The sequence below is a fragment of the Callorhinus ursinus genome, unplaced genomic scaffold (genome assembly GCF_003265705.2).
Source record: "Callorhinus ursinus isolate GAN/ISIS: 27379988/994484 unplaced genomic scaffold, GSC_fseal_2.0 scaffold28, whole genome shotgun sequence".
NCBI lineage: Eukaryota > Metazoa > Chordata > Mammalia > Carnivora > Otariidae > Callorhinus > Callorhinus ursinus.
In genome coordinates this window covers 17,859,132-17,887,096 of record NW_027397090.1, presented here as the reverse complement: position 1 = coordinate 17,887,096, position 27,965 = coordinate 17,859,132, and the positions used below count along the sequence as shown (strand labels likewise).

At 46.2% G+C, this 27,965-nt stretch overlaps 1 protein-coding gene across 11 annotated transcripts in view; it reads right to left on the bottom strand.

Moving 5' to 3' along the window:
* Positions 1 to 27,965, bottom strand: part of AUH (AU RNA binding methylglutaconyl-CoA hydratase) — a 384,072-nt gene that overhangs the window by 146,069 nt on the left and 210,038 nt on the right. For 6 of the 11 annotated variants that reach the window (XM_073878190.1, XM_073878189.1, XM_073878187.1 and 3 more), the window contains one exon: positions 6,890 to 7,108. The exons of 4 other annotated variants lie outside the window; for them this stretch is intronic. In XM_073878190.1, coding sequence (XP_073734291.1) covers positions 6,890 to 7,108 — 219 coding nt within the window. Of the gene's footprint in view, positions 1 to 6,202; positions 6,267 to 6,889; positions 7,109 to 27,965 lie in introns of those variants that run through there. One more of the 11 variants, XM_025891642.2, reaches the window with a different exon arrangement.

The following is a 27,965-nucleotide window of genomic DNA, read 5'->3' as shown; positions in this document are numbered from 1 at the left end:
GATGGATGGATGGATGGATAGAGAAATGGTTGGATGGATGGATGGATGGATGGAAGGAAGGACTGACCAGTGATAAAGCAGATGTAGCAAAATATTAATTGCGTCATCTGGGTGGTGAGGATACTGGTGGTCCCTACAGTGTCCTTTCAATTTTTCTACACATTTGAGATTTTTCATAATGAAGTGTCAGAGAAATCCCGTGGCTGAGTGTACCTCACAGCTTTGACCTTCATAAACCCAAGGAGCTTGTTAAAAACAAACTCCTGCACCGGCCAGGCCCCCATCTGAGTTTCTGGGAGTGAAGCCCAAAGGACTGCATTTGCATAGCTCTGCTGCAGTTCTTGTGAACTGGGGGTGTTAAAGACCCTGCAGAGAAGTCTCCTGGGGAAAGCTCATCCTGACATAACCAGGCACAACCCTGCCTCTCTGCACATGAACCCACAGCAGCTGTCTCCAAAGAGTGGCTGCAGGTCTGACACCCTGGCTGCCGTGCTGGGGTGCAGATCACCAGCCTCCAGCCTCTGGAACAGCAGAAGCCCTCACCTCAAATATCTGATGGGGGGATGGCGCCCCGTAGCCACACGTGTAAATCAGCACAGTGAGCTGGCCCCAGGAAATATCCAGACAACGCTCACGCCCCCCACCCAGACCCTGTCGCTGACCCTCCAGAAAAGATGCACAAAGAGAGAAAATGCTGGTTTGGGTCTGTATTCAGGAATGCTAACCTGTGTGACACCAAAGGTCAGCGGTCTCATTTGCAAGGCCAGGAGCAAAATGAAAATATGGGGCCTGCTCTTCAAGGATTATTAAGAATTTCAGAATGGCAATAGCAGAGAATGAAAACCAGCCCTGGCTGCCTCCAAGCATGGGGCCCCAAAGCCAGCCCCGGGGATGTGTGTTATGGGAGCTGCCAGCCACTGAGCCAGTTACCCAGGGCACATAAACGTTTTTGGTTTTGCAATCAATTATCTGGTCCAGAGTAATCACATATCCCCACTAAAATGTCCAGGAACATGTCTATATTTCCTAATTAAGTTGCCAGCTCTATGGAAAGTGTATTTTTCATATGAAGTATGATGAATGGGTTATTTGTGCACCAAACACATAGCTACTGAGCACCGCGGATGCTTCTAGGTTCTGGAACACCAGTGAGAAGAAGCAGAGTCTCCCACGGAAGTTGACAGAGAAGGAAAGACACAAGTCTGATAACCACAGGCCACTGTGTGAAGTGCGGGGACAATGGGAGCCCAGGTGGGCACGAGGGGCCAGCACCAGGACCTTCCAACCATTTTGTGATTCCTGAGCTCTCTCACTGTTGCTGTTGTCACTGCTTTCATTTGATTTTGAAGAGGTTAATCCCTGCAGACAGTGTCCATCCCTGGGCTGTAGACGACCTGGATGTTTGAGCCAGTGTGGTCCCTCTGTGAGCCCTGTCCCTGTGCTTGAGCATGTGCCCCAGGGCCTGAGCCTGCCAGGCTACACGTCCCAGCTCCCTCAGCCCTCGGGAAGGACAGCCCTGCGGTGCCTGTTCTCCACTGGGTTCAAGGCTCTGAGGGCAGTGGGATCCAGATGCCCACAGTGAGGCTAGGGGATCCCTGCTCCCATCTCGTCCCCTCTCTGCCTTACGTCCCTCGCACAAGGGGGTACTTCTGGAACTGTCTCTCACATGAACACCTTGCTCTCCAATCCTCATGTCAGGGTCCTTGTGAGGAAAGCCAGAATCAGATGGTGTAGAAACAGGACTCTGTGGAAAGGAATCGGGAAAGAGCCCAAGGAGGAGCCAATGACACCAAAGGGAAAGCCAGGGGCATGATGCTGGAAGCCCCAAAGAAAGAGGTGGTCATCGGTGACGGGTCATCAGTGAGGGGTCAGGAGTGAGGGTCCAGCAGTGAGGGGCGACAGGGAGGGTCCACGTGATCCCTGCCTCAGGTTTATACTAAGAACACTGTATGATTGGCTAAAATGAAGAATGGTTTCCACTGGCCTTTTTCTCAGAAGAACCCAGATTCCACGAGGACGAGTACCCCATGCAGCAGGTAAGCATGGGGACTCCGCTTTGGTCACTCTGGCCCTGGGAGGTGTTACAGCCTCTCATACTGGGCATCTCCCATCTCCGAGCCCCAGATGATGAGACAGAGGTGTTGAGAAAGAGCCCTACTGCAGCCCTCAGCAGAGTGCCCACAAGTGGAACACGGATCATTTCTGTCACACCTACAACCTGCAATTCCAACCCCAAATGAGACGTTCTGCCCAGGACTCTGCAAATGTACCCATGATCTCGAGCCATAAATCTTTCCTTGGACTGGTTTTAATGGGGTGGGGGGAGGGGAGTGAAGGGGTGGGGGTGCGCTTCTAGCGCAGGTAGAGAAGGCTAGTTTTCGGATCCTTTTCTTGGTCCCCAGTGTGCCTTAGCCCCCTAATTAACGTTCATGCTGCCATTTCTCCCGCTTGCTCTCGGCCTAGAAACGACTTATCTTCACAGCACTCAAAAAGATCTCATTCAGCCCTTTCCCCTACTCATCAGGAACACTACAGAAGGCAAAGACGACTGGACGAACTTGGCTCACTCAAAAACTTTAGGAATTTAAACCACATCAGCCAGGCATGGAAGATGCTCACGGGTGAGGAACATGGTAGGCACGAAGAGGTCTAAATACACAAAACACGTCCATAGAGGGGCCGAGAGCCCGCAGGAGACACACACGCAGATCCTCGAGCACACACATAAGCATAAATAGGTGCCCTGCTCGAATACAGCTAGCCAGCAAATATATGCAGGATTAGTGCTACCGCTGCTGGAAACCCAAAATGGGAGGGCGGCTGGCTCTGCGCCACCCACCAGGCAGTTGGGGTGCGGGGATGTGAGCCGGGGGGACGGTGCTGGATGCTTGGAGGCTGTGGGTGGCGTTAGGAAGGACACCTCACTCCTGTGCTAAGTGACATGTATTCTCTCTCTGTACCTGCTGCTCCTGGGAGGTGGGAGTTAGAACAACTCGGTAAGTGGGGTTGGGAAGACACAAGTGGGCCACATGATTAACCCAAGGTCGGCGGCAGGCCTGGCATCTGGACCAGGTGACCTCCAGCTCTGACCATTGGCTTACCCCCACCCTCACAGAAAACAAAGAAGGAAATCATTCATTCCTTTGTGTTCTTTGCACATATTCACTGGCCACGCACTGGAGGAGACTCCCTCTTGGTTCCTGATAGAAAAATCATTAGCCATGGAGAGCCATCTGCAGTCTCCTCGGAAGACAAAGTGAGCCAAGGAAGGCTCTTGGCAGGCCAGCAGCGCCCCTGCTTCCCTGCAGATGCACAGAACCCTCCGGCCTCCTTCTCCTCATTCTAGAACTGTCTGCTCCAGAGGAAAACGGCTCACTCTGTGGATAGCAGAAGGGCATCGAGCTCCCATGGATGGGTTTCAACAGAGCACATGGCCAACTGTTCCTGTAGAGAAGAAAGCTCCGAATCATTCAGCAAGGATGTTAAACATCAGTAGTGAGGACCTTGGACATAAATGACATTGGTGAAAGATTCACTCTTTGTCAGGCTCCTGGCTGTGCACCTTCCAGTTTCCGAAATCTACACAGTCGGGACTACCTTTGCCCCTGTGTCACGCCAAGGAAATTAGTGTTTGCGGACTTGACCAACTCAGTCTTTCAGACTGGAGTGCACTCTGCATCTGCGCTACACACCTTTCTGGAGACTGCATGCATGCCACATGGAGGTGCAGGGACAGTGGTGTCCCCATGCAAGGCGGAACTCACGGCGGCTCCGTTAGCGTGAACCCACAGCCAATGACCCACTTACGTCAATCCATAGTCAATGCGTGCATTTTTAGCACCATCAGAGAAAAGGGCCTATCCGGTCATCTTCACAACGCCAGCCCCAGAGTAGCACTCCCAAACCCAGGCCTATTGTGCGGGCGGTGAGGGCCGCGGGTTTCCCACCCCCGTGGCCCACCAGGGTGCCCTAGCGAAGAGCACTGCCGGGGAAGGGCAGGGTGTGGGCCCTTCAGCCCTTGTCCCACTCCAGAAAACTGAAAGTCACTTCCAGGGTGATGGAGGCCGGGGCGGGGACTCAGGTGGCGGTAAAGCCTGGGGTCTTGCCAGGACAGACTGAGTTTCAGAGCATCAGCTGCGGGGGATGGCCCCGATCTGGGGGGAGAGGGGTGCTGGCGGGCACACCTTACCGTTTGTGCTGGGTCTACACTGGTAAAGGACAAAATTCAACCGAGTAGGTTTGAAAATCTAATTGGCTTTCTCAAACGATTCATGAACCGGGCAGCGTCCCATCCAGCAAGCGGAGCCATGGTGTAAGGAGTTGTAGGAAATGAAAGTTTTCATAGGCAGGAGGGTGGGGCAAGAAGTTGTGAGCAAGAGAAGAGAGAGCATTGTTTGAGGCCAGGACAGCTCTGGGGGGGGGGGCGGTAGGGCTGCGGGACAGGAGGCGTGATGGCTTTTACCATTCAGATGACCTCACCAGCGCCGCTCGGGAAATGTCAGATTGTGAAAAGGTCACATTCCTGGGAGAGGTCGAAACTGTAATTAAGTCTGGGTTTGCTGTCATGGGGAGCAAATGACTCCATCTGAGCTTGTTGTTTCTTCTTAACAACGTGTGTGAGTCAAGAGGAGCTTCTGCCCAGGAAGGAAGGTGGTGTCCACAGGCTTTGAGGACAGAGGCTGAGCAGAGGGACGCGCTCCACTGGCCTCGGCGACAGCTGCTGCAGCACTGCAGTCCTTGGTCTGGCCAGGACAGGCGCACACCGGGCCCTGGGGGAAGGTGCAGCGCGCGTGGGGGGTCTGCGGGCGCACAGCCTGGAGACCCTGATCCCGCGGGGACTTCCCTCCAGCACTCACCCCGAGGCTGGACTTCCAGCAGGGAAGGGACCCAGGACGTCTCTGCTCTGTGCCGGGCAGCCCAGCGTAACCTCCTGTGCCTTCAGAGATCCTTTAGGACTTCGTGGGAGACGCTCCCGAGGGAACCAAGGAATGAAAGAAGAGCACAGGGCCCAGGACTGCCTTCCCGGCCCGCAGGAGACTTCGCAAATGCCGCTAAAATCACAGTAGAGAACTGGAGTCCGATGTTTCCAGTCAGTTCGATCTGTGCATCCTGAGTTCTCTTTCTGGGCTTTCCCCTCCCTCGTTTGGGGTCTCCTCTCAGAAAACAGAGGAGGTGAGGAAGAGTGGCGAGGCCCAGGGAGCTCACGGGTCCGCACGGAGTTGGCCAGCCCTTCCCAAAGTGGTAAGGGGAAGAAGCCAGAGGGACTTGAGAGAGAGCGAGACCTTGAGAGCACAGGAGGGCTGTGCCATCTATCGAGGAGACTTTTTACCTGCAGTTCGACGGGCCCCGGGCCGGACAGAGGTCCAGGTGGAGCCGAGTCCAGAGTCCCCCGGGGCCGGGAGGGGCTGGGGAGGGGCCACCTTCCAGAGGATGCCTTCCTGCAGGCAGCCCTGGTTGGGGCCTTACCCTGCCACTCGCCACTGGGTGACACTGGCCACACGCAGAGACAGAACTGTTATTCCCCTCCCAGCCGCAAAGGTGACTTTCTTCTGTGGTGTGACCCATCTCGAGTTCCTCTGAACACCCCAGACCCAAGACGAGAAGGCGAATCAGCCAATCTCAATTTCCCACCCCCGTATGCCCCTTGCTTCTCACTAGGCAGTGGCTGGAAGGAAGGTGGTGCTGAGGGACCCGGGCGTCCTTCTCCCTCCTCACAAGGCAGGGGGACGCTCCCCCAGCCTCAGCCGCCAGACACCCGCTTCCCTTCCCAACAGGCCCGTCTGAGTCTGGCGTGCCTGAGTCCCGAGTGCCCAAGGGTGGCTCCCACATTGCAACACTGTGTAGAAAACCAGGACCGTCCTGGGGAGGAGGAGGTGGGACCCCCTCTGCCCCCAAAGCTGGCAGGCTGTGCAAGGGGCTGTGGTTTCTAATTTAAATTCTCATTTCTTTTTCTATTTTGAGACTCTCCCTGGGATTTCAGGAATGTTGAGACGGGCTGGTTGTAAAACGCTGAGTACGGACCGGCCACGCCGGCTGGAGACAGGAGCTCCAGGGTGGAAACTAACGCACCAATCGTCAGGCCTGGCCTCTGGGTCTTGGGGTTGAGGTGCGGGGGGGCCCGGGAGAGAGGACGATGCGCTGGTCTACCAGACTGCTGGATGCGGGCTAGCCAGGAGGGGGCTTCGGGTGACCCCATCATGCAAACGAAAGTCAGCCTTTAAATGAGGTTAAGCTCCAGGGAGGGACAGTAAATAGGACAAGCAGCCCTGCAGATAGAAATCAAGTGTGTTTGGTGTTGCCATGAAGCGACAAAACGAAGCCTCGCTCGGAGAAATGCATTCCATTTGGGAAGGCCAGCTCCAGCACAGCTGAAGCGGCCCCTCGACTCAGCCAGGCGGGGAGGGTGATGGATCAGGGTGGCCAGGGGAGCGAAATGGTGCCCTGAGATTTCACGGGATCCGGTGCCAACCCCGGGACGGGCCCAGCCCGACCTCAGGCGGGGGAGCGCGGCAGGCCTCTCGATAGGAAAACGGTCTGACCTCCGTGCACCCTAACGTCTAAGGATTTCTCACACATTTAAAGATGTTTTGCCTATTTTTCTACCTCCCCGCCCTGCCCCCCATGAGGCTCTGTGGTACATTTCTGGTTCTTTTTTAACCTCTTAGCTTGTAGAAAGGGCATTTCGGTCTCTAGGGACCCTGCCTGGCATTAGGTTGATTGGGGTGGTGGCGGATTATCAAATTAAAACTGAATGGTAAACAAAGAAAAGGGCATTTTGTGTTTTCTTGGCTTAAGGACAAACAATAAAGTCTGACTTGATAATGTTGGCAATGTTCCTGGTTTTCTGGGTCAGACACCAACCAAAGAGAGGCATATATTGGAGTCCTACCCGCACTCCCATGTCGGAGGCCCATCCACGTTCCGCTGCCCGCCCAGGGCACAGTGAGGACAGACCGGCCACGCCACCACCAGGGCTCCCTCGGGCAAGGAGTTAAAGGGGTTTCTCTTCAAAAACTTCGCATGTTGATGAGACAATGAGTCAGGAAGCATTGGATTCAACTTGCTTGCAGATAAGCTGCTGGAGATTTTCAAATTGGAGTCTGGCACCCTGTGTATATAAAAAGTCACCGACTTGTGTCTATTCAGAGCTATGAATTTCCGTGATACTAGAGTATCTTCTTTCTTGAGAGAGAAAGTGCTAAATATTTAAAGGCTTAAAGTGGCCAGGAAATTCATAAGCTCACATTCAAAAATAATTTCATTCCATTCTAAAATTAGAGGTGGAAAAAGTCAAGAGAATCAAAACAAGTTGTTACAATGAGGACTAACGTTGGATCAAGTCTTGGTGTTTGTTCCTTTCAAATTCGTTTTATTGATTCTTGATAAGCCCTCACCACCTCCCACCAGAGCACCGGTTGCACAGTGGTTCCCAGAGATGGGACGACTTTCCCAGAAGACTTCTCACCACAGCGGGGAAGGGGCCTGGGCCTCTGAGCCTCTTCCCCCACTGGAATGCAAACTGCCATTCTGGGAATGTCAATTGCTGCGTGGCTGATAATTTCATGCTTTTGCTGTTGGAAGAAGCATTCAGGAAATGTGCCTCAGGCATATTTAGTTTGTTGAAAAACTAAGAATGTCACATATATGGTTTGGCCACCTACTTGGCACTGGGAACTTAATATAGCATTGTTATTTTTCTACGGAGCCAGAATGCTAAAGTTGATAGCTGAAGAGTTCTTGGATATGCTTCAGAAAGAAACATCTACATTGGACGCTGAACGGCTCTATAAAGGAACAGCAAAAGCAGAATATTTTTCATTTTCTAGAAGGCATTGAAGGGCACTTAAAAAAAAAAAAACTATTAATAGACCCGCATGCCCAAGATTCACATAATATACTAGTGTCCTGAGCAAATTTAAAAGGTGCGGTTCCTGGCCCACCCTGCTGGTCTCTGGGCCACAGTTAACAGCTGGGCACGTCTGGGCTGGCCTGGGCTGGGCTGGGCACTGGCGTGTAGAGATGCACGGACTTGATATGTAATGGTCCTCATGATTTCTTCATCACGTGTCTTGGAGCAAACTACATGTATGTACACATATTTTTCCTTATGTGAATGAAATATAATTGATTTAACAATTTTCTCCTGTTGACAAATATGTAGGTTGTTTCCAATCCAATGGCCCCCAAACCCAAACTCTCATTGGCATTTGCAATTCCCCGAGACCTGAGCATTTTCATACGTGTTATTATCCACCCATATTTCATTGTCTGTGAATCATCTACTTATCTTACCCATTTCTTTTTTTTTTTTTATTTCACTCCTTTCACTGTTCTGATGATTTTGTAGGCACTCTTTATATATTCTGGATACTATTCCTTTGCTTGCTAATATTTTCTTCCTATCTGTTACTTGTCTTCTCCAAATTTTTCAGAATGTTTCTTCTGCACTTTCTTTTGCATGTAGACTTGATATTCAGCTTGCCAACTCAAAAAAAATCTTATTTGGATTCTGGCTGAAACAAATTTGTGTTATTTGGGAAGAAGTGAAATCTTTATGATATTGAGTTGTCCCTTCAGAAGAATAGTATGTCTCACTGTTTATTCAAATTGTTTATGTTTCTCTTTAAGGCTCACATGTAGATTTCTGACAGATGGCCTCTACCAAGTTAAGGAAATATTTTCTGTTAATTCAATTGCTCACTTATTTGGGAGAGAGTGTTGAATATTTTTTTTTAAATTTATGTATTTATCTGAGAGAGAGGGCCCGCAAGCATGCTCAGTGGGGAGGGGCAGAGGGAGAGAGAGTCTCGAGCAGATGCCGCACTGAGCATGGAGCCTGATTCCAGGCTTGATCTCAGGACCCTGAGATCACAACCTGAGCTGAAACCAAGAGTCAGATGCTTAACTGATTGCACCACCCAGGCGCCCTGAGAATGCTGAATATTTTTAAATATTTTTCATATCCGTTGAGAGAATATATGGTTTTTCTCCACTAAGGGAGTAAATTTTATCAGCAGATTTTCTCATATGGAAACATCCTGACTTTCCAGGTATAAACCCTAATTGTTCATGACATTTTACTTCTTTATTACACAATTAGAAGCATTTTATTTAGGATTTTCACGTTTAGGTTCATAAGTGAAATAAATCTGTGATTTTTTTTTTCTTGTCCTGTCTCTAGTTTTGGGTATAGACTATACTAGCTACATACAGTTAGAATGTATGTCTCATTCTCTATTTACTGGAGATACATAAGGTGGGGGCTATTTATTCCTCCAAAGTTTGGTAAAACCCATACATACCCATGGTACCAAAGGCTTTTGTGTCTTGGTCCATCTGGACAGCTGTAACATAATGTGTGGCTTATAAACAATATAAATGTATTGCTCACAGTTCAGGGAGCTAGAGGTGGGAGATCAGCTTACCATCATGTCTGGGTGAGAGTCTTCTTCTGGGTTACAGACTTTTCATCGTATCCTCACACGGAGGAAGTGGTGAAAGAATTCTATGCACTCTCTTTCATACAGACACTAATCCCACACGAGGGCTCCACCCTTGTAACCTGATCACCTCCCAAGACCCCACCTCCTGATACTATCACTTTGGAGGGTAGGATTCCAACATGTGAATTTTGTGGGCACACAAACATTCAGACCATAGCAGTGGGTGCTTTCTCACAATAAGCTGGGGGCTCTAACAGGCTACGGACTCATGTACTTTCTCCTGCTCCTTTGATTTAAAGTAAAGTTGAAGCTTTAGGAGGACTCCACCTCGACAGGGTGGCGTCACTAACATAATGGTTTAGATTTCTTTTTAAAAATTTTTTTAAAATTTAAATTCAGTTAACAACATAGAGTACATCATTAGTTTCAGATGTAGTGTTCAATGATTCATCAGTTGCTTATAACACCCAGTGCTCATCACATTACGCACCCTTCTTAATGCCCATCACCCAGTTACCCCATCCCCCCACCTACCTCCCTTTCCGCAACCCTCAGTTTGTTTCCCAGAGTCCAGATTCTCTCATGGTTTTTCTCCCTCTCTGATTTCTTCCCATTCAGTTTTCCCTCCCTTCCCCTATGATCCTCTGCACTACTGGAGGGGATTATGCTAAGTGAAATAAGTCAGTCAGAGAAAGACAATTATCATATGGTTTCACTCATATGTGGAATATAAGAAATGGTTTAGATTTAAATTTGCTTATACAATGGGAGATAATGGGTGGGGGCAGAAATCACACACAGTCAAATCCTCACTACTCAGAATGTGGTCCATGGACCAGTAACACCAGCATCGCCTGCAAACCCATCAGAAATGCTGAGTATCAGGCCCACTGAGACCCTCTGAGTCACCCTCTGCATTTGAACAAGGTCCTGAACAGATGTTCAGACACATTAAAGTTTGAGGAGCTCAGATGGAGAAGGTTCCACAACCGATTACATGAGCTGTGAACATTCTCACTCTGTACTTTAAAAATCGAAACTGTAAATTGTCAGCGGAATTATAGGTGTGGTTCATATAAGAAAGATGTTGTGGGTATCCACTCAGCGGACCCACTTTCAAAGAAAAGGCTTTGACCTACATTAAAAGACTGGTGCGTGAATATATGTTTTTATGTTTTTGATTAAAGTAAAATGTTTGAATGTGCTACGGTGAGCGCTGTGAATTGTGCAAGACTGATGAATCACAGATCTGTCCTTCTGAAACAAATAACGCAACATATTTTAAGAAAAAAGAAAAAGAAGAAGATAACAGGAGAGGAAGAAAAGGGGAGTATGTCAGAGGGGGAGACGAACCATGAGAGACGATGGACTCTGAAAAACAAACTGAGGGTTCTAGAGGGGAGGGGGGTGGGGGGATGGGTTAGCCTGGTGATGGGTATTGAGGAGGGCACATTCTGCGTGGAGCACTGGGTGTTATGCACAAACAATGAATCATGGAACACTGCACCAAAAACTAATGATGTAATATATGGTGATTAACATAACAATAAAAAAATAAAAAATAAATAAAGTAAAATGTTTGAGGTCTGTAACGACCTTTTTTGATGATTCCTAGCTTTGACACACTTCATCAAACCAACTGCCTACAATCTGGACTGTATCAGGTAAGGGGGATTCTACTATAATTTATGTTTTCCCAGATTACCATTATATTTCATCTAGACTCTCAAGCATGTTGACATAGAGTGGTATTCAATTATAATCTTTTTCAAAACTATAGTGATGGACATTTTACGCTTCTAATGTTTTCATTTTTACTTGTGTATTGTTTTTGTTCTGTTTTGTTTGCTTATTCAGAGTAGTCAGAGATCTGTTTAAATTATTTTTCATTTTCAAAGCATTATCTTTCATTTTGTTTTTTTTTAATCTTTTTTTTTCTTTCACTAATATTTAGTTTTATTTTCATTATTTTCTTATTCTACTATCTTTGGGCTTTTTATTCTTGTTCGGTCTCTCCTGTTTTCTAACACTGGCATTGAGAGCTACAAATTTTCCCCTGACAATTGTTTGATATGGTACTCTCACTAACACTTATTCTTAAATCCATTAAACTAATAAATTTAGTTTTTATTTTCTTTTTATTTTAAAGGGTGTTTTTAAATCCTGAAAGAACCATTTTACCAAACTTTCAAATATAATTTCTGCATTTTGGGATTTTTTAAGATAGTCTTTGTGTTCTACCTTAGCAACAATTTTGTGAATGTTCCATTCGTGTTTGAAAAGAAGGTGTGGTCTCTGCTGGCATAACAGAAATGTGTCTGAGTGCACAGATTTATATACATATATAATCAAGCCTGTTAATTACACTACTCCAATCTTCTCTGCCCTTTCTTAGTTTTGTCTACCCTGGCATAAACAGGCTCACCCACTATTCCCTTCCACTTATACTTGTCCACACACCCTGAGTCTTTTAGGGGTAGTAATATGGCCAGGCTAGCAGATGAGTCATGCTTAAGTTTAGACCAGCATTGGTCAACAGAGGCTTTGCTGACATCTTTGCTTCTGCTTGGGATGTTGGAACAGAACATCTAGAGCCATGGCAGCCATTCTATGACCATTAGGCATCTTTATTCATTTTATAGTCTGTTTGCTCACAAGACTTTGTGTTGTCTTTATGGTTCTCTTGTATTTATTTCCATTTTGCTGGCGTATGGTTCTTTTTTAAAGAATCCATCATAGCTGGTCCATGGGTGGGACATTTTCTGAGTCCCTGGTGCCCATGCGATGTCTGTTGTTTGCCCACCGTTTCACACTGACCTTGGGCCTAGCTCCCCAGCCCTCCTGCCTTCACAGCAGCTTCTGCATTTGTTCTGCTCCAATTTTGTTTTTCCATAGGATCTGATCCATCTGCCCACATTCTGTCTTCCACAAATTGTTCAAAAGCTCTCCTATGCTTTTGGCACTCTTGCTTTCCTGTATTACCAAGGACCTATTCTTCTAAAAAATTTCTTTTTTTTTTTTTTTTGGTCATTTTGTGGGAATTAAGGCTGAAAAAAGGAGAAGTGAGAGCTCAGTCATGGTAATTCAATATCAGAAACTTTTAGCACAGACATCAGTAATTCATTCTTTTTTTTCCCTCCTATTTATTTTTTTATTTTATTATGTTATGTTAGTAATTCATTCTTCACAAATTTATAGGGAAATACTAGTCTTTGAATGATTCCGCTGGGGCTCAGGGATTTACTGACTGCGGTTCTGTGTTTTCCTCCCCTGGGCTATGTTTTACGTTCCTCATGGGGCTAACTCTCTCTTATACCATTTAAAATGCATGCTTCCTTCTAAGCAGGTGTCCAGCCTAAACAAAGGAGTGAAGCTCGAATACACATCCCACCAGACAGCAGGGCACGCCTGCCACCAGCAGCTCTTGGGTGTGGATTTGACTGCAGCACATTGCACACCTGTCTCGATTCTCAGGCAATATTTTCCTGAAGCAGAACTCTGGTCTCACAGGGACACCCCAGGCAGCTCTTGTTTCCAGTGGAGAATGTGAGGAAAGCAAATGACGGAGCCACGGAGGCCCGTACCCATGGCTCCGGCCCTACCAGGGCTCAAGCAGACAGCCCCAGACTCCGAGGGGTCAGGACTCTGAAGAAGCCTTGCTAAGGGGGTCAGGGGCTTGAGTCCGCCCTCCCGGTGTTGGCCAGAGCCCGCCATGGGGCCTCTCCAAGCCTCGTGTCCTTCAACAGTGAGGTGACCACTTCATGGAGCCACTGTGAGGCCTGCATGCATGGTGCTCAGAGCTGTGGCCACACTCACAGCCTCATGGTCCAAACGAAGCCTAGAAGCTTCCATGGTCAGCATTCACATGCCAACCACCTGAGCACCTGTGTGAACATCAGTCTTTAAAAGCAGCCGTCTACAGGTACACAAAATACAGGCAAACACTTGGCAAACTACACGCGGGTGTATGTGTGTGTTCATGCCTTCATGTATCTATGCTTATATGTGTGTGTTCAGGAATGTGTGTGTGCATGTTCATCTCCTGTGTTTATGTGTACACGGGTGTGCGTGTATGCAGGTGTGTGGGAGGGTGTATGCCTGGGCACATGATCACACATGAGCGCGTGTGTATGTGTGTGTTTGTACATGTTCGGGGGATGGTGCACGGGCAGCATAGAGCATCTCGTTCCTCCAGCCCACCCTCAGCCTCACAAAGTTTCTCAGCTTACAGAAATCATTACCCTCTTTGTCAAGTGCAGCTTTGCCGGTGCTCACTCACCCAGTGTCCAAAGGGATGCCCCGGCTGTCTTTACAGGGTTTGCATTAGCATAAATATTACATTAGTGGGACCGGTTAGAGTGTGTTTGTCTCTCAAGAGGCTCTGCAACACGATCTTGAAACACTTAAGTCCGACATACGTGTACCACATTTAAATTAAAACCCCGAGAGACAACCCAGTCATGTGGCTGACAGCGGGGGGAGGGGTGAGTGGGGGATGGGAGGCACAGATTAACGTTTCTTCTTAAATAAAAAATTTATTCCTAAAATATTTATGGATCGGTTTCCTAAATCGCTTTATAGTCCATAGAGGAAATTGTCCTTTAGGCATCTCCCACAGTATTAGTGTCGAAAAGCCATGATCAACCCTCTTTCCATCAATTTTTCAAGTTGGCATGAGTTACGGGCTGTGCCCTCAGATCACCTCTCTCCTGAAATTACTGTAAAATTGAATTATGATCTAATAGTCAGTACTTTCTGTAATGGGAGAAGCTGCCCATAGGAAGTTGGACAAAAATTTGAGTATGGTGTTTATAGCGTCACAGACTTGCTCAGGCAAGTGGACACATCTTCATTCCCAGTGCAACCCAGAGCACCATACAAAGCAGGCAGGCTTATCTGAGATGCTGCTGCCTCGTCTGTATTTTAATGAAACTGTGTACCTGGTATGCAGACCTAGGCCTTCATGCGAATAGAAGGTTCTGGCTTAGTCATTTGAGGCTGTCACAATGAGGTGCCTCAGGCTGGGGGGCTTCTTTCTCCCCATTCTGGAGGCTGGAAGTCGAGGGTCAGACAGAGAGGGGAAGCAAGCACCCTCCTGGAGGGCACAGTCCCATCATGGGGCCCCACCCCCATGACCTGCTCTCAGCTAATTACCTCCCAAGTCCTCCCTCCCACGACCATCACTCTGTGGGGGTAGGGTTTCAACACATGAATTTTGGGGGACACAAACATTCAGCCTGTAATAGTTTCCAAGCCTGTCCTGGTGTCTGTCTTAAAAAGGGCAGACTTCACTGGAGCTCCCTCAAGTAGTCATGACTCTAAGGCAGGGTACTAAACAGCTTTCCAGAAGCAAGCTACCTCAGCCAGCCCGCAAGGGAGCCGCCGTCCCACACCAACACTGCCACGAAGACCAAACGCTTCTCTGCGGGCGAGCAGAAACAACGGCTGATTTCACTTCTGCCGCCAACGCTGCAAGGGAGCCTCAGGAACCCCAGGTGTGTCGGCACCTCGGCAGCGCGGGACTCAGCCTCCCAGCCTCTGCCCTCCGGGGAAGACAAAGTGGAGGTCCACGCAGATCCATCTCACCTGCCCCCCTGCGCTCCGGACAACACTCTAGAAGCCACACAGAGGTGCTGCCCAGCAGCAGACCACACATCTCCACATATGGATGCTAGTGGGACTTCCAGGAGGTGGTGCTCCGTCGAGGGAACCCGGACTCAAGTCGCGCGTGGTAGCCAAGAGCGGGCGTCCCTGTGTGCACCTGAATGGGATGTGCTCTAGGTGCAAATACACCAGAGCCCAAAGACGGCATGAAACAAAGGACGCGGAACATCTCGTGCATAACGTGGACCCTGGCTACATGCTGAAGTGCTCGTATGTGGGCAAGGTGAGGCTGAATAAGATGTATATGTTATTAAAATCAATTTCAAATAGACGAATGAGAGGTTGGAGAAAATAGGGTGTATTCACACAAAGGAAGGAGATCCTGCCAGGCAATGCAACATGGATGAGCCTTGAAGACAATACGCCCAGTGAGATAAGCCGATCACAAAAGGATGAGGACCGTGCCAGTCCTCTTAGGAGAGGGACAGAGAGTCATCAGCAGAAAGCAGGACCCAGGTTAGTAGTTACGGCGGGGAGACCGGGGACTTAATCGTTCAGTTGGGACAGAGCTCCACTTTGGGAAGATGGGAAGTTCTGGGGGTGAATAGTGGTGGCGGCTGCACAGCAGTGGGAAAGCGCCTAATGCCACTAAACTACACACTTAAAATGGCTCAAATTGTACATTTTATGTTATGTGTATTTTACCACAAGAAAATTTTTTAAATCAATTCCACCCATTCCTTTTATTTACTTGAATATTTTTTCTACTAGAATATTTATGCATTTAAGTTTATTTAAGATTTGATAGATTTTCCACGAGAACATTTACAGTGATTGATGTGGCCGCACAGGTCTTTCAGACAGCACTGGGCCCGAGGGAACCAGTTATTTAAATTGACAAACATTTAGTGACCAGTCACTGTGACAGGTTCCAGAATGTTAAAAAATAAACAGAAGGTACCATCGTAGCATAACCCCAAGGGGCTTATGGTCAGAAGGGGAGACCCGCGTGTGTGTGCTTGTGCACGGGTGTGTACTGAAGGTGCACAGACAGATCTAGGCCGGCATGGGGCTCCGCACCTGTGTGTGGATTGGGCATGGGAGTGGCACAGGTGCAGGGGCCCCGTTAACCCTGGGAGGGGGGGCAGGTAGCAGACGGACACAGACACCACTGGCCTACATGGGAATAATGACCATAACTGAATTCATAGGGCCTCTGGTCAGGCACTGCCCATGTAGCAGGCACCCCCCAGGTGCCTCCTCAGCCGTAAGACTCACCCAGTCTCACAGCGCCATGAGGTGGACACCACAGGCTCGGGGCCCTGTGAGGATGCTCACCCAGAACTCATGCGCACCCAACCCAGCATGGCAGCTCCGGGAAGCAAGCAGGACCAGCTTGCCCTTCACTTCCTTTCTGTTTTTCTGGTGCTTTTCTGCTCAGGGGGAAAAGAATACATCTGTCACTTCCAAGGCTTTCTTAAGGCCTCCAGCAGGGAGCCCCATTAGATGTTTATTGGCCTGTGACCTTGAATAGATACCCTCAGATGGGATAGGATGGTATACGTGATGTACCCTCTTTTAGGATAAGGAGTTTTTCGTAATTATAAAGCTATTCCTATCATTTTTAAAGCAAGTTCTGTATTTTCATCACAATGACACGTGTTACCTCAACCTCACATGGCATATCACTTCTGCATTATACTCTCTCTCATACACACGTGAGACAGCTCAGGAACCCCTCATTTCAACCTGTCATAAGATGTGTGGGTTGCACAGGATAAAATCCACGTACATGAGCCCATATTAACTAAAATAAATAATAGAACACGTAAGTAAATAGGGGAGAAGAGATAGGTCGCCCAACAGAACATTTCTACTAATAAAGCCAGAAAGAACGAGGAAAATACAAAATTATTATCAAACACCAAAGTAATCACCATTGCAGGCAAGATCTGCCAAATGTTTGTGGAGAACGAGGATATTTGCACGGTCTCAAAGGATCTCCCCCAAGGTCTTTACCAATTATAAAGGCCAAAAGAGTAATTTTACCGCTTCTTATTTCTTTTTACCTTATAATTTCTAATATTTCTTATGAATATTTATTTACCTTTTCACACTTAATTTATGACATTTCTTTTTTTTTGCTTTTTACTAGGAAATCCAGCAGATTAGGTACCAAATGCTCAAGGTTAACACCACCAATAATCACACGTATTGACATCACGTGCCCCTACCGTGTGGCACGGACAACCCGCATCACCTCACGATCTAATCATCACAGCAGGCAGACCCAGACTCAGGGACATTCTACCAAAATACTGGACCAGGGCTCTTCAAAGTGTCAAGTTCTGAAGGACAAGGAAAGACTGAGGAATTATCATAGCTTCGAGGGAATTAAGGAGAAAACGGGAAATGCCATGTGGGGAAGTAGGGAGACCTGAGGGGAAGTTCATGGTGCCAGTATTATTTCTTACTCTTGACAAATGTGCCATGTTATGTGTGATGCTGCCATTGGAGGGAACTGTGTGAAGGTTATACAGTCACCCTCAGATATTTTTGCAACATTTCTGCAAGTCTCAAATTATATCAAAATTTAAAAGTTGAGTTTATTCCTAGGTATCTTATGGCTTTTGGTGCAATTGTAAATGGGGTCGACTCCTTAATTTCTCTTTCTTCTGTGTTGTTGTTGGTGTGTAGAAATGCAACTGATTTCTTTGCACTGATTTTATATCCTGCCACTTTGCTGAATTCCTGCATGAGAAAGGGGAACCCTCTTACACTGTTGGTGGGAATGCAAGCTGGTGCAGCCACTCTGGAAAACAGTATGGAGGTTCCTCAAACAGTTAAGAATAGAGCTACCCTATGACCCAGCAATTGCACTACTAGGTATTTACTACAAAGGTATAGATGTAGTGATCTGAAAGGGCACCTGCACCCCAATGTTTATAGCAGCAATGTCCACAATAGCCAAACTGTGAAAAGAACCCAGATGTCCTTCAACAGATGAATGGATAAAGATTTGTTATGTATCTACAATGGAATATTACTAGGCCACCAGAAAGGATGAAATCTTGTCATTTGCAATGACATGGATGGAACTAGAGGGTATTATGCTAAGTGAAATAAGTCAATCAGAGAAAGATAAATATCATACGATCTCACTTATATGTAGAATTTAAGAAACAAAACAGAGGAGCATAGGAGAAAGGAAGGAAAAACAAAACAAGATGAAATCAGAGAGGGAGACAAACCATAAGAGACTCTTAATCTTTTAGGAAACAAACTGAGGGTTGCTGGAGGGGAGAGGGGTGGGGGGATGGGTAACTGGCGGATGGGCATGAAGGACGGCACGTGATGTGAAGAGCACTGGGTGTTACATAAGACTGATGAATCACTGAACTCTACCTCCGAACCTAGTAATACACTATATGTTAATTAATTGAATTTAAATGAATTTAAAAACTTTAATGTTGATACAGATATAGAGGCCCAGGCCAGATGCACTCAGGCCGGCGCTCTAGTCACCTGCACAGAGCCCATCGTCATCTGCTCTGTGCATCCCCCTGCCTCCAGCCTCCTGCCCCGTGGCAGCCAGAATCAAGAGCACTCAGCCACCTCTGTCCCACTGTCTGGAGAACTGAGACCATTTGTTTATTTGAGGGGCATGTAGAGGGGTCCTTACTGGGTTTTACTAAATGACAAAAGTATGAGTGCTCCTCATAAAAAGTTAAAGAAAGCACACGAATGAGAGAAACAGCAGTAAACAGTTCACCTCCACACAATTCCATCCCACCCCAGAGGCAACCAGGTACCCATGGACCGGCAGCTTCCCTGTGCTTCTCCACGCTTCTCCGTGCTCCGAAAACACAGGTGCACAGACTTGTGTGGTTTTCCTTCCTACCTTTATGAAGAAACAGGGTCATCTCACAAGTGCTATCCTGAAACTGGCTTTCCCGGTTTCACAATTCCTTGTGGATATGTCTTAGATATATAGATGTATAACCCTTTAAGAGCTGCATAATATTCCAACATCCTATCTTCTGATTGTACTGGAGTTTATCAGCCATTCTCCTATGGATGGCTTCATGTCACTTCCAGTGTTCTGCCACATAAACATAACTACCTCCTTATCTGTTGGCACTCTTGTTTCTGAAGAAGAGCCCCTAAGGGGAATGGCTAAGACAAAGGACATAAGGACTTTTAGTTTAGTAAATATCCTCTGATGCCTCTTCACAGTGGGTTTAGCACTCCCATCCCCACCAGTCACGGATGGAGACCCTGTGTCTCAAACCCTCACGTGCCTTCATTCGTTCAGTGGGTGTTTACTGCAAGGCCAATATGACCCACTCCATTAAAATGGTTCTTTTATTATATATTAAGATATGGGTCTATTTCTGGTCTACTGATTTGTTTCATTTTTTCCCCATCACTTCTATTCTGTTTGGGTCCCAGTAGCTTTCTACGAAGCTCTGCACGTAGGGAGAGCAAGCCGCCAATGCCGCACTTCTTCCTAAACTTTTCCTGGCAAATCTTGCACATTCATTTTTCTTTAGGAAATTTAAAATAACCTCTGCTAATTCAAATAAAATTCATTGGGATTATATTTGGAACTGCATCACATCTATAAAATAAATACACAAAATGCATTAATGTTTGCAGTAGATTAGACCTATAAGAAATGTATACATGCAGAATCTAGCTTTGTATTAAAATATAGGGAGATATATACACACATATATTTGTTGGAGATTTGTACTTTTAAGAGTTAGACATTCCTTTCCAGAAACATGTGCTGAATGTCTCCCTTTATCTGAAAATGAATTTACATTTTACAAAAAAGATTTTATAGTTTTCTACAGGTGTGCCTTGAACTTTTTTTTTTACAAAATTCATTTCTTCCAGGGATTTTATGTTTGGGGCAATGTTTTATCTCACTCCCAGGAGAAAACCAGTTGCTACTTAAAAAGAGAAGATGTTGATTTTTGTAAGTTAATTTTGCTTCCAGCCACCTCTTTAAATATTCTATCATTTAGCAAATGCCCTTAGGTTTTCTGAATATATGATCTCATCATCTGTAATTAAGGGTTCAAATTTCCTGTGATTTTTTTTTTTTTACATTTATTTCACTAGACATAAGCTCCATAAGGGCAGGAGTTTGTGTTTTTGTGTTTATATTATATCCCAAGCTTGGCACACAGTAAACTCTCGATAAGTATTATTCACAAGGATGGAAGGGAGGGGAAAAGGGGATTTAGCATTTCATTGCTAGATGTGATGCTTGCTGCTCAGTTTCAACAAGTTGTCTTAACAGGATACTTCATCATTGAGCCATCTCTGGTGTGTGACCTGTGGCTTCTAACCTGGATGAGAGAGCCGCATGCATGACACCTCTGTCATCTGGGGCTGTTTCCTCTAACAGAACTGGCTTCTGCCTTCAGACGCCCAGCCTACATCTCCTCTCTGCTGGGATAACACAGGAGAGGGGCCAGCATCTGCGGAGCCCCCGCTCTGTGCCTGGCTGGCACTGTGTGAGGTGAATATTCTGAATTGTCCATTCAAGTCTCCTACAGATCCGTGAGGTAGATGTTCAGGTGCTCAGGTATTTCTTACTCTTGCCTCTGGTGACCATTTTTATTGGAATTAACCATCCCTAAAAAGTAAATATTGCTCACTTCCCTGGGAAGCACACACAAAAGAGAAATCTCACACCTAAATTTTGTTCCACAAATCATACCTTCAACCTTATCCTTCATTTTATTCACCAGAATTGCTTTCGAATGATGACTTTATTATTTTAAAAAGAAAAAATCTATCTCAAGATGACAATCCATCTCAAGATGACAAAAATTTCTCTTCTTGAGCACAGTCAAAACAAAATATTGTCAGGTCTGAGAGTATTTTCAAAAGTAGCATTTTAAAACTGTTTGAACATTCCCTCAAAAATCAGACATGGAATCACCCTATGATCCAACAAATCCACCTCTGGGTATTCACCCAAAAGAATTGATAGCTGGGACGTGAATAGGTATGTGCACACCCATGTTCACAGCAGCATTATTCACAACAGCCCAAAGGGGGAAACACCCCAAGTGTCCATCCTTGGATGAAGGGATAAACAAAATGAGGTCTATCCATACAATGGAATATTACTCAGCCCTAGAAAAGGAAAGAAATGCTGTCACCCGCTACAAGGATGAGCCATGAGGACACTCTGCTAAATGAAATAAGCCAGAAACAAAAGACCAAATACTTTATGACTCCACTTCTATAAGCCACCCAGACTCGTCAAATTCCTAGAGACAGAAAGCAGAGGGGGGTTGCCCGGAATGGTGAGAAGGGGAATGGGGAGTTAGTGTTTAATGGTTTCAGTTTGGGAAGATGGAAAAGTTCACAGATGGATGGTGGCGGCGGCTGCATGACAATGTGAATGTACTTAAAGTCACTGAATTGTACACTTAAAAATGATTAAGGTGGTAAATTTTATGTAATATAAATTTTATGACAATAAAAAAACACATTAACTGTTTTTTCACACTGGCGTGTTGTCTTGCCTCTCCCAATGGCAGCTGAAGGTCAGCACTCTTCTATGGGGAAGCAGTACCATAAGAGTATAGTTTCCAGAGGCAGACAGACAGACAGACAGGCTTCCCATTCTCGCCCCATTGTTGCTCAGCTGTGTGACCTACAAGAAACTGTCCTTTACTCATAGCACTTCTGACCACCAAATGGGTGGGTTTTCCATACCAAGAAACACAGTTTTCAATGGACACCAACTGGGTATCCTACAATTTAATTCGATTCTGATGCTAACTACCCAGAGTGAATGTTGACCCCATAGGTGAAGGGTTCAGAGCCATGGGACTGCCCCCACTCCTAGATGCCACTTGTAAATAGTGGGTCCCTGGTTCACCTACACTTCTGTACAACTTGGCCACAAATTGGGGGTTACCACGACTCACTCCTCAAGTTAATAATTTGCCCTAATAGCTGACAGAACTCAGGGAAACACTTATATTTACCAATTTATTATAAATGCTATTGTAAAGAATACAAAAGAGGTACATAGGCAAGGTCTGAAGGGTCCTAAGCATAGGAACTTCTGTTCCCCTTGGAGTTGGGTGCATCACCCTCCTGGGATGAGGATGTTGTTACCAACCCAGAAACTTCCAGAACCCCACAGTTCGAAGATTTTCATAGAGGCTTTAGCATGTAGCCACGAGAAATCATTAACTCCATCTCCAGCCTCTCTCCTTTCCCCAGAGGTTGGGGTGGGGCTGACAATTCCAAGCTTCTAATCATGACTTGGTCATTCTGGTGACCAGACGCCATCCTGAAACTATCCAGGAGCCCACCAAGAGTTGCCTCGTTAGAATAAAAGATACTCTTATCACCCATGAAATTTCAAGGGATTTAGGAACTCTGTGTCAGGAACTGGGGGCAGAAACCAAATATATATTTCAAACTGAGTCACAGAACTTAGGAAAGTTACTTCATCCTCTGAATCTTAGGACTATTGTGTGGAATTTTTTTTTTAAAGATTTTTATTTATTTATTTGAAAGAGAGAATGAGAGAGAGAGAGAGAGAAAGAGAGAGCACATGAGAGGGGGGAGGGTCAGAGGGAGAAGCAGGCTTCCCCGCCGAGCAGGGAGCCCGATGTGGGACTCGATCCCGGGACTCCAGGATCATGACCTGAGCCGAAGGCAGTCGCTTAACCAACTGAGCCACCCAGGCGCCCTATTGTGTGGAATTTATAAACCAAGGTTCTTGTGGAGTTGCTGGCACTATGGCTACCACATGACAGTCTGGTAATAAATGCCCACTGTTGCAGCTATGAAGACACATCTGATTGTTCTATAACTAATTTTCTTTAAAATTTTGGATGCAATGTCCAAAACAATCTTGAAGGATTCACATTTCTCTGTTCATAACATACTATAAAACTACTGCAACCAAGAGATCTAGGTACTAGCATAGGATAGGCATATAGTTTAATGAAACTGAATTGAGTCTAGAAATAAATCTGTACATTTATGGATCAATTTGTTTTTGACAAGGGTGCCAAGACCACTCAGTGGTGGAAAGAATACTCTTTTCCATAGATGGTGCTAGGACCATTGGATATCCACATGCAAAAGAATGAAGCTGGATCCCTACCTCCCATCATATACAAAAATTAACTCAAATGGACCACGGATACAAATGTAACAACTAAAACCATAAAACTCTCCAGAGAAATACAGGAGTAAAATCTCTGTGACCCTGGGTTATGCAATAGTTTGTTAAATACGATACCAAAAGCACAAGTGACAAAAGAAAACATAAAAAAAATTGGACGTCACCCAGTTAAACATTTCTGTGCTGCAAACAAGACTCTCAAGAAGGTGAAAAGACAACCCACAGAATGGGACATGATCATATACACATGACTTTTATCCAGAATATATAAAGAACTCTTACAACTCAACAATACAAAGACAAGCAATCTAACTGAAAAGTGAGAAAAGGATTTAATTATACACTCTCAAAAAAAAAGTACAAACACCAGTAAGCACATGAAAAGGTGCTCAATGTCATCAGCCATTAGGAAAATACACATCAAACCCACATGGCTCGGGTGGCTAGAATCAATACAATAGTAAGGGTTGTAAGGATGTGGAGAAGTTGGAACCTGCATATATTTATTGCTCAAAAGAATGTGAAGTGGTGCAATCACTTTTTAAAATGACTTGGCAGTCCTTCAAAATGTTAAATACAGGATTGCCATATGACCCAGCAGTCCACTCCTCCAAATCTACTCAAGAGAAATGAAACACACGCAAAAACTCTTCATAGCAGCATGATTCATAATAGCCAGGAAGGAGACACAATTCAAATCTGCATCAACTGATGAGTGGATAAATAAAATGTGATATACCCATTCAGTAGGATATATTATATTATATGTATCATCTCTATTTATTTGGCAATTAAAAGGAATGAAGTACAGATAAAGACAAAACTTGGATGAACTTTGAGTTCATGATGCTAAGTGGAAGCAGCCAATCACAAACTGTATGAGTCCATTGATAGGAAATGTCTGGAACAGGCAAATCTATAGAGACAGAAACTAGACTAGTGGTCACCTAGGGCTTGGTGGGAGGGATGGGTAATGTCTGACGGTGGAAAGGATATGGGGTTTCTTTTTGTGAGGGGACAACGACGTTGTAAGATCAGATGGCTCCACAAGCCCGTGACTATACCAGAAACAATGAATTGTACGCTTTCAACGGGTAACTTGTACGGTGTAATAACAGAGCTCAGTACAAATGTTAAAAATGATAGAATGAAAAATACAAGAGAACAAATCAAACAAGATCAAACTTTGAGAAGCAAATTCTTCAGGAAGTTTCGAGTTTCCTGCTGTCTCAGGACTCCCCCCACCCACCCCCCGGGGAAGGAAGGACCTCACCCGGCTGCCTCTTTTGCTTTCCCTTCTGGGAACATGTGCTCAGGCACAGGGATGCATCTTCTTGCCCCTGTGCTGTTTATTCTTTGCTATTTGTGCTATTTATTCATTTTCTTTTCTTTTGTCATCTTTCCCTGGGCTCTCTTGGGGCCATGTTCTGCGTATGGCCAAACCGCCTGTGGTGGACTGGGGTTTCTGTGCTCCAGTTTGTGACTTCTAACTGTAGGACCCTAACATAAGTCTTGTTAGAAATGTGTGGGAAATGAGCTAAAACCAGCCCTCAGAACGAGGATCAGCAGGGCATCTCCCTTGATTGAAAAAAAAAATGCACAGACTTCAGAACATGGATCTTAGTGACATTGATTTGGGTGCTCAAAGGCCTTTTGAGATTCCCACTCATTTTGGGGTTAATTTTATTCCTAAGTGAATCCTGGGTGAGTGAGTAATTTACCTTTAGCTTAAACAGTATTGGTTAATGGCCATAACTTTGCAGTTCTGAAATGGCTTATCAAGTTTCTGTTTACTCCTTTTTTTTTTTTTTTAAGTATACTACCTCTAGCCCCTTCCAGCACTTTTCCAGCTGGATCTCTTGTTGCTCTCAATTAACTGTCAGCAGATTCTAGCTTTTTTTTCTTTCCCTCAAAGAGTAGTATATCTTTTTCATGCATTTACCTACTTTTTAAAATTTTTAAATTTAAGCACTGGAAAAAATCACCTGAGGTAGGAGTAAAATATCAGTTTGTTAACCATGATTTTAAAACTTTTGTTTCTGAAATTTTCTAGATTTAAAATTTTTCATGAACATTGACTATTTCCATAATGGAAAAGTTACAAAAACAACATTAGAGACATGGCTCCCAGGGTCTACTTTAATTCTGATCCCTGTACTGTGTAACTATTTGGAGTTGGCTTCTGCATGATGGGTCTACAATTTTTGGATCTGCATTTACTCCAGACCCATGGAGTGCTTTCAGAAATGAAGCAGAGCTGACCAGACAGCAGGACACATGACCCGGCAGGACCCCTGGGAGACGAGAAGCCAGCAGGTGCCGGAGGGAGCCCGGCTCCACAGTGTGTTGTATGCCTACTCAGACACAAGCACATGCACGGAGCTCATGCGGACCAACCATTTTGAGAAGATGTCGGTTGATCTGTATGCACTGATGGGTTGGAAAGGCAAAAGAGAAAACATACAAAGTGCATCTGGAACAATTCGATGCCCTTATAAAGGTGACATTGAGCCTCTGACCAGATGCATAGTTTAGCTGTCTTGTTCCTGTTCTTGTCTTGTGCCTTTGTTCTACTCCTGGTACCTAAATCCAATGGGACTGGTGTCTTTACAGGAAGAGGGAAATTTGGACACAGAAACACATGGGGCAATGCTGTGTGGCTGCAACAGAGCCAGCCACTGGAGGAATACCTGAGGACTGACTGCTCCGGGGCCCTGAGCGTCGGGGCCTCCAGCGCACCAGCCACCAGGACAGTGGTGGCATCTGGGTCATGGGGACACCCCTCCCTAGAGGTCAAAACATAAGTTTGAACAGCTAAGCAGTGGCCAAGCACCCCCAGAGAGAAAGAGGATCCCCCATAGGGAACACAGCAGTCACTTATGCCCCAGAAACCCTCGGCATAGCTAAGAGGCTAGCATACGCTTCCTATCATTCAGTTATCGACAACTGATGAAGCACTTAGGAGGCGACATTTTGCTGGATGTTTGGGCCACACAGATGCATTATCTTAGCTTCTACTTTTGAGATGCTCGTGGATCAAGGCAGTTATAGGATCAAACAAAGTGGGTAGGGATTAATGTTGTTCACCATATATCCCCAACTGTCTAACTTGAGCATATGTAGGATGACACACCCTGATGCCCCCAGACGGGTGGGCCGCATGACTGCCTCTGGCCACTGGGCTGTGAGCAGAGCGGTGTGTCTCCCTTGAGGCCAGAACATGTCATTGCCAGAGTGGGGTCTTTCTCCTCTAGAGCCTCCTTCCCTCTGCTTGGCGACGGCCACACTGGAGGCAGCAACTATCCCATCAGCCTAGGTGACCAAGTGACTGTCACAAGGAACAAAGCCCCCCATGAGCCCATGGTGGACACACAGCATGAGCAAGAGAAGAAGTCTCCTAACTGAAGGGGTTCTTGTCACCGTAGAATAACCAGTGTATCTTGAGTGGCCCAACAAGAGAGATCCAGTATCTGCTTTTCGGCTGCTTATGGTTCCATACAGGAAATGTACGTGTAAATAAAGGGAGTTCATAAACATGCAGTTACTAGCATAGAAGTCTGGGGGCAAGAACAAGATAGTATTGCAGGATCCATTAGGAAACTTCTAGAGGAAAGTCCCACTCAGTAGAGCCAATGAGGTAGACATACTAACCAGCACCTAGAACACCTAGAACACAGGGTCATGGACACCAGATGGGCTGGGTGCTGTAGTGCCAGAGACTGGCCAAGGGGTTGGGAAGTCTCCTGGGGGCCAGAATTTCAACAAGGTCTCAACCAGCAAGCCAAGAAGTGAGACAAAGGGGAAGGGGCAGTGCACTGCATTGTTTCCCTGAAATATCTCCGCTGTCTAGCAAAGCTCCCGTCCCATAGGAAGTGCCAGCTACAGGCCTGCTGGCTGAATGCACGGATGGAGTGATGGGCAAATTCCAGAAAGAAGTTAGCCGCGTATGAAAGGGTTGAGGCCTGGAAAGCCCGGGGCTACTCAGGCTGCACATCTCCCAAATTCAGACTGTTTTGGGGTGTTCTGCAGTCCACCCCGCAGTCAGGAACGAGGTCCCTTTTCTATTTGGTCAGGGCTCTCCAGAGAAACAGAACCAATAGGAGATACATGACTTAAATACAGATGTAGATAAGACATAAAGATAGAGAGAGAAAGAGATGAAGAGTTTTACTTCAAGGAATGGGCTTACGTGCTTGGGAGGCTGGCAAGTCCGAAGTCTGAGGGCGGGCTGGGGACTCAGGCAGCAGATGACACTGTAGTCTTGGGACAGAATTTCGTCTTCAGGAAACCTCAGTGTTTTTTCTCTTAATCCTTCAATGGACTGAATGAGTCCCACCCTCAGTATCGAGAGTAATGTCCTTTCCTTAGAGTCAGCTGACTGCATCTGCTAAATACCTCCAGAGCAGCACCCAGATAGGTGTTTGATTGATTAGCTGGTAGTAGAGCCAGAATGACACGGGAAACTCCCCATCACAGCCTCCAAAACACTTCTCCTGCTTCCTCCCTAAAACCCCAGCTCCTTGGCTGTTCAGGCCTTCCCTGACGAAGCCACTTCTTCCCATCCTTGCTGTCCACACATGACCCATACTCCTCTTCCATTTGTGGAAAGACTTCCCTCCCAGCCCCCCACCCACTCTCCTTCCCTGCTCCTGCAAGTATATCCTTGGATAGGCCACAGTGGTGCCAACTGGGTCAGCTGTCCAGTCCTTAGTTCCCTGTGACCTGGCTCTGCTCCCACCGTG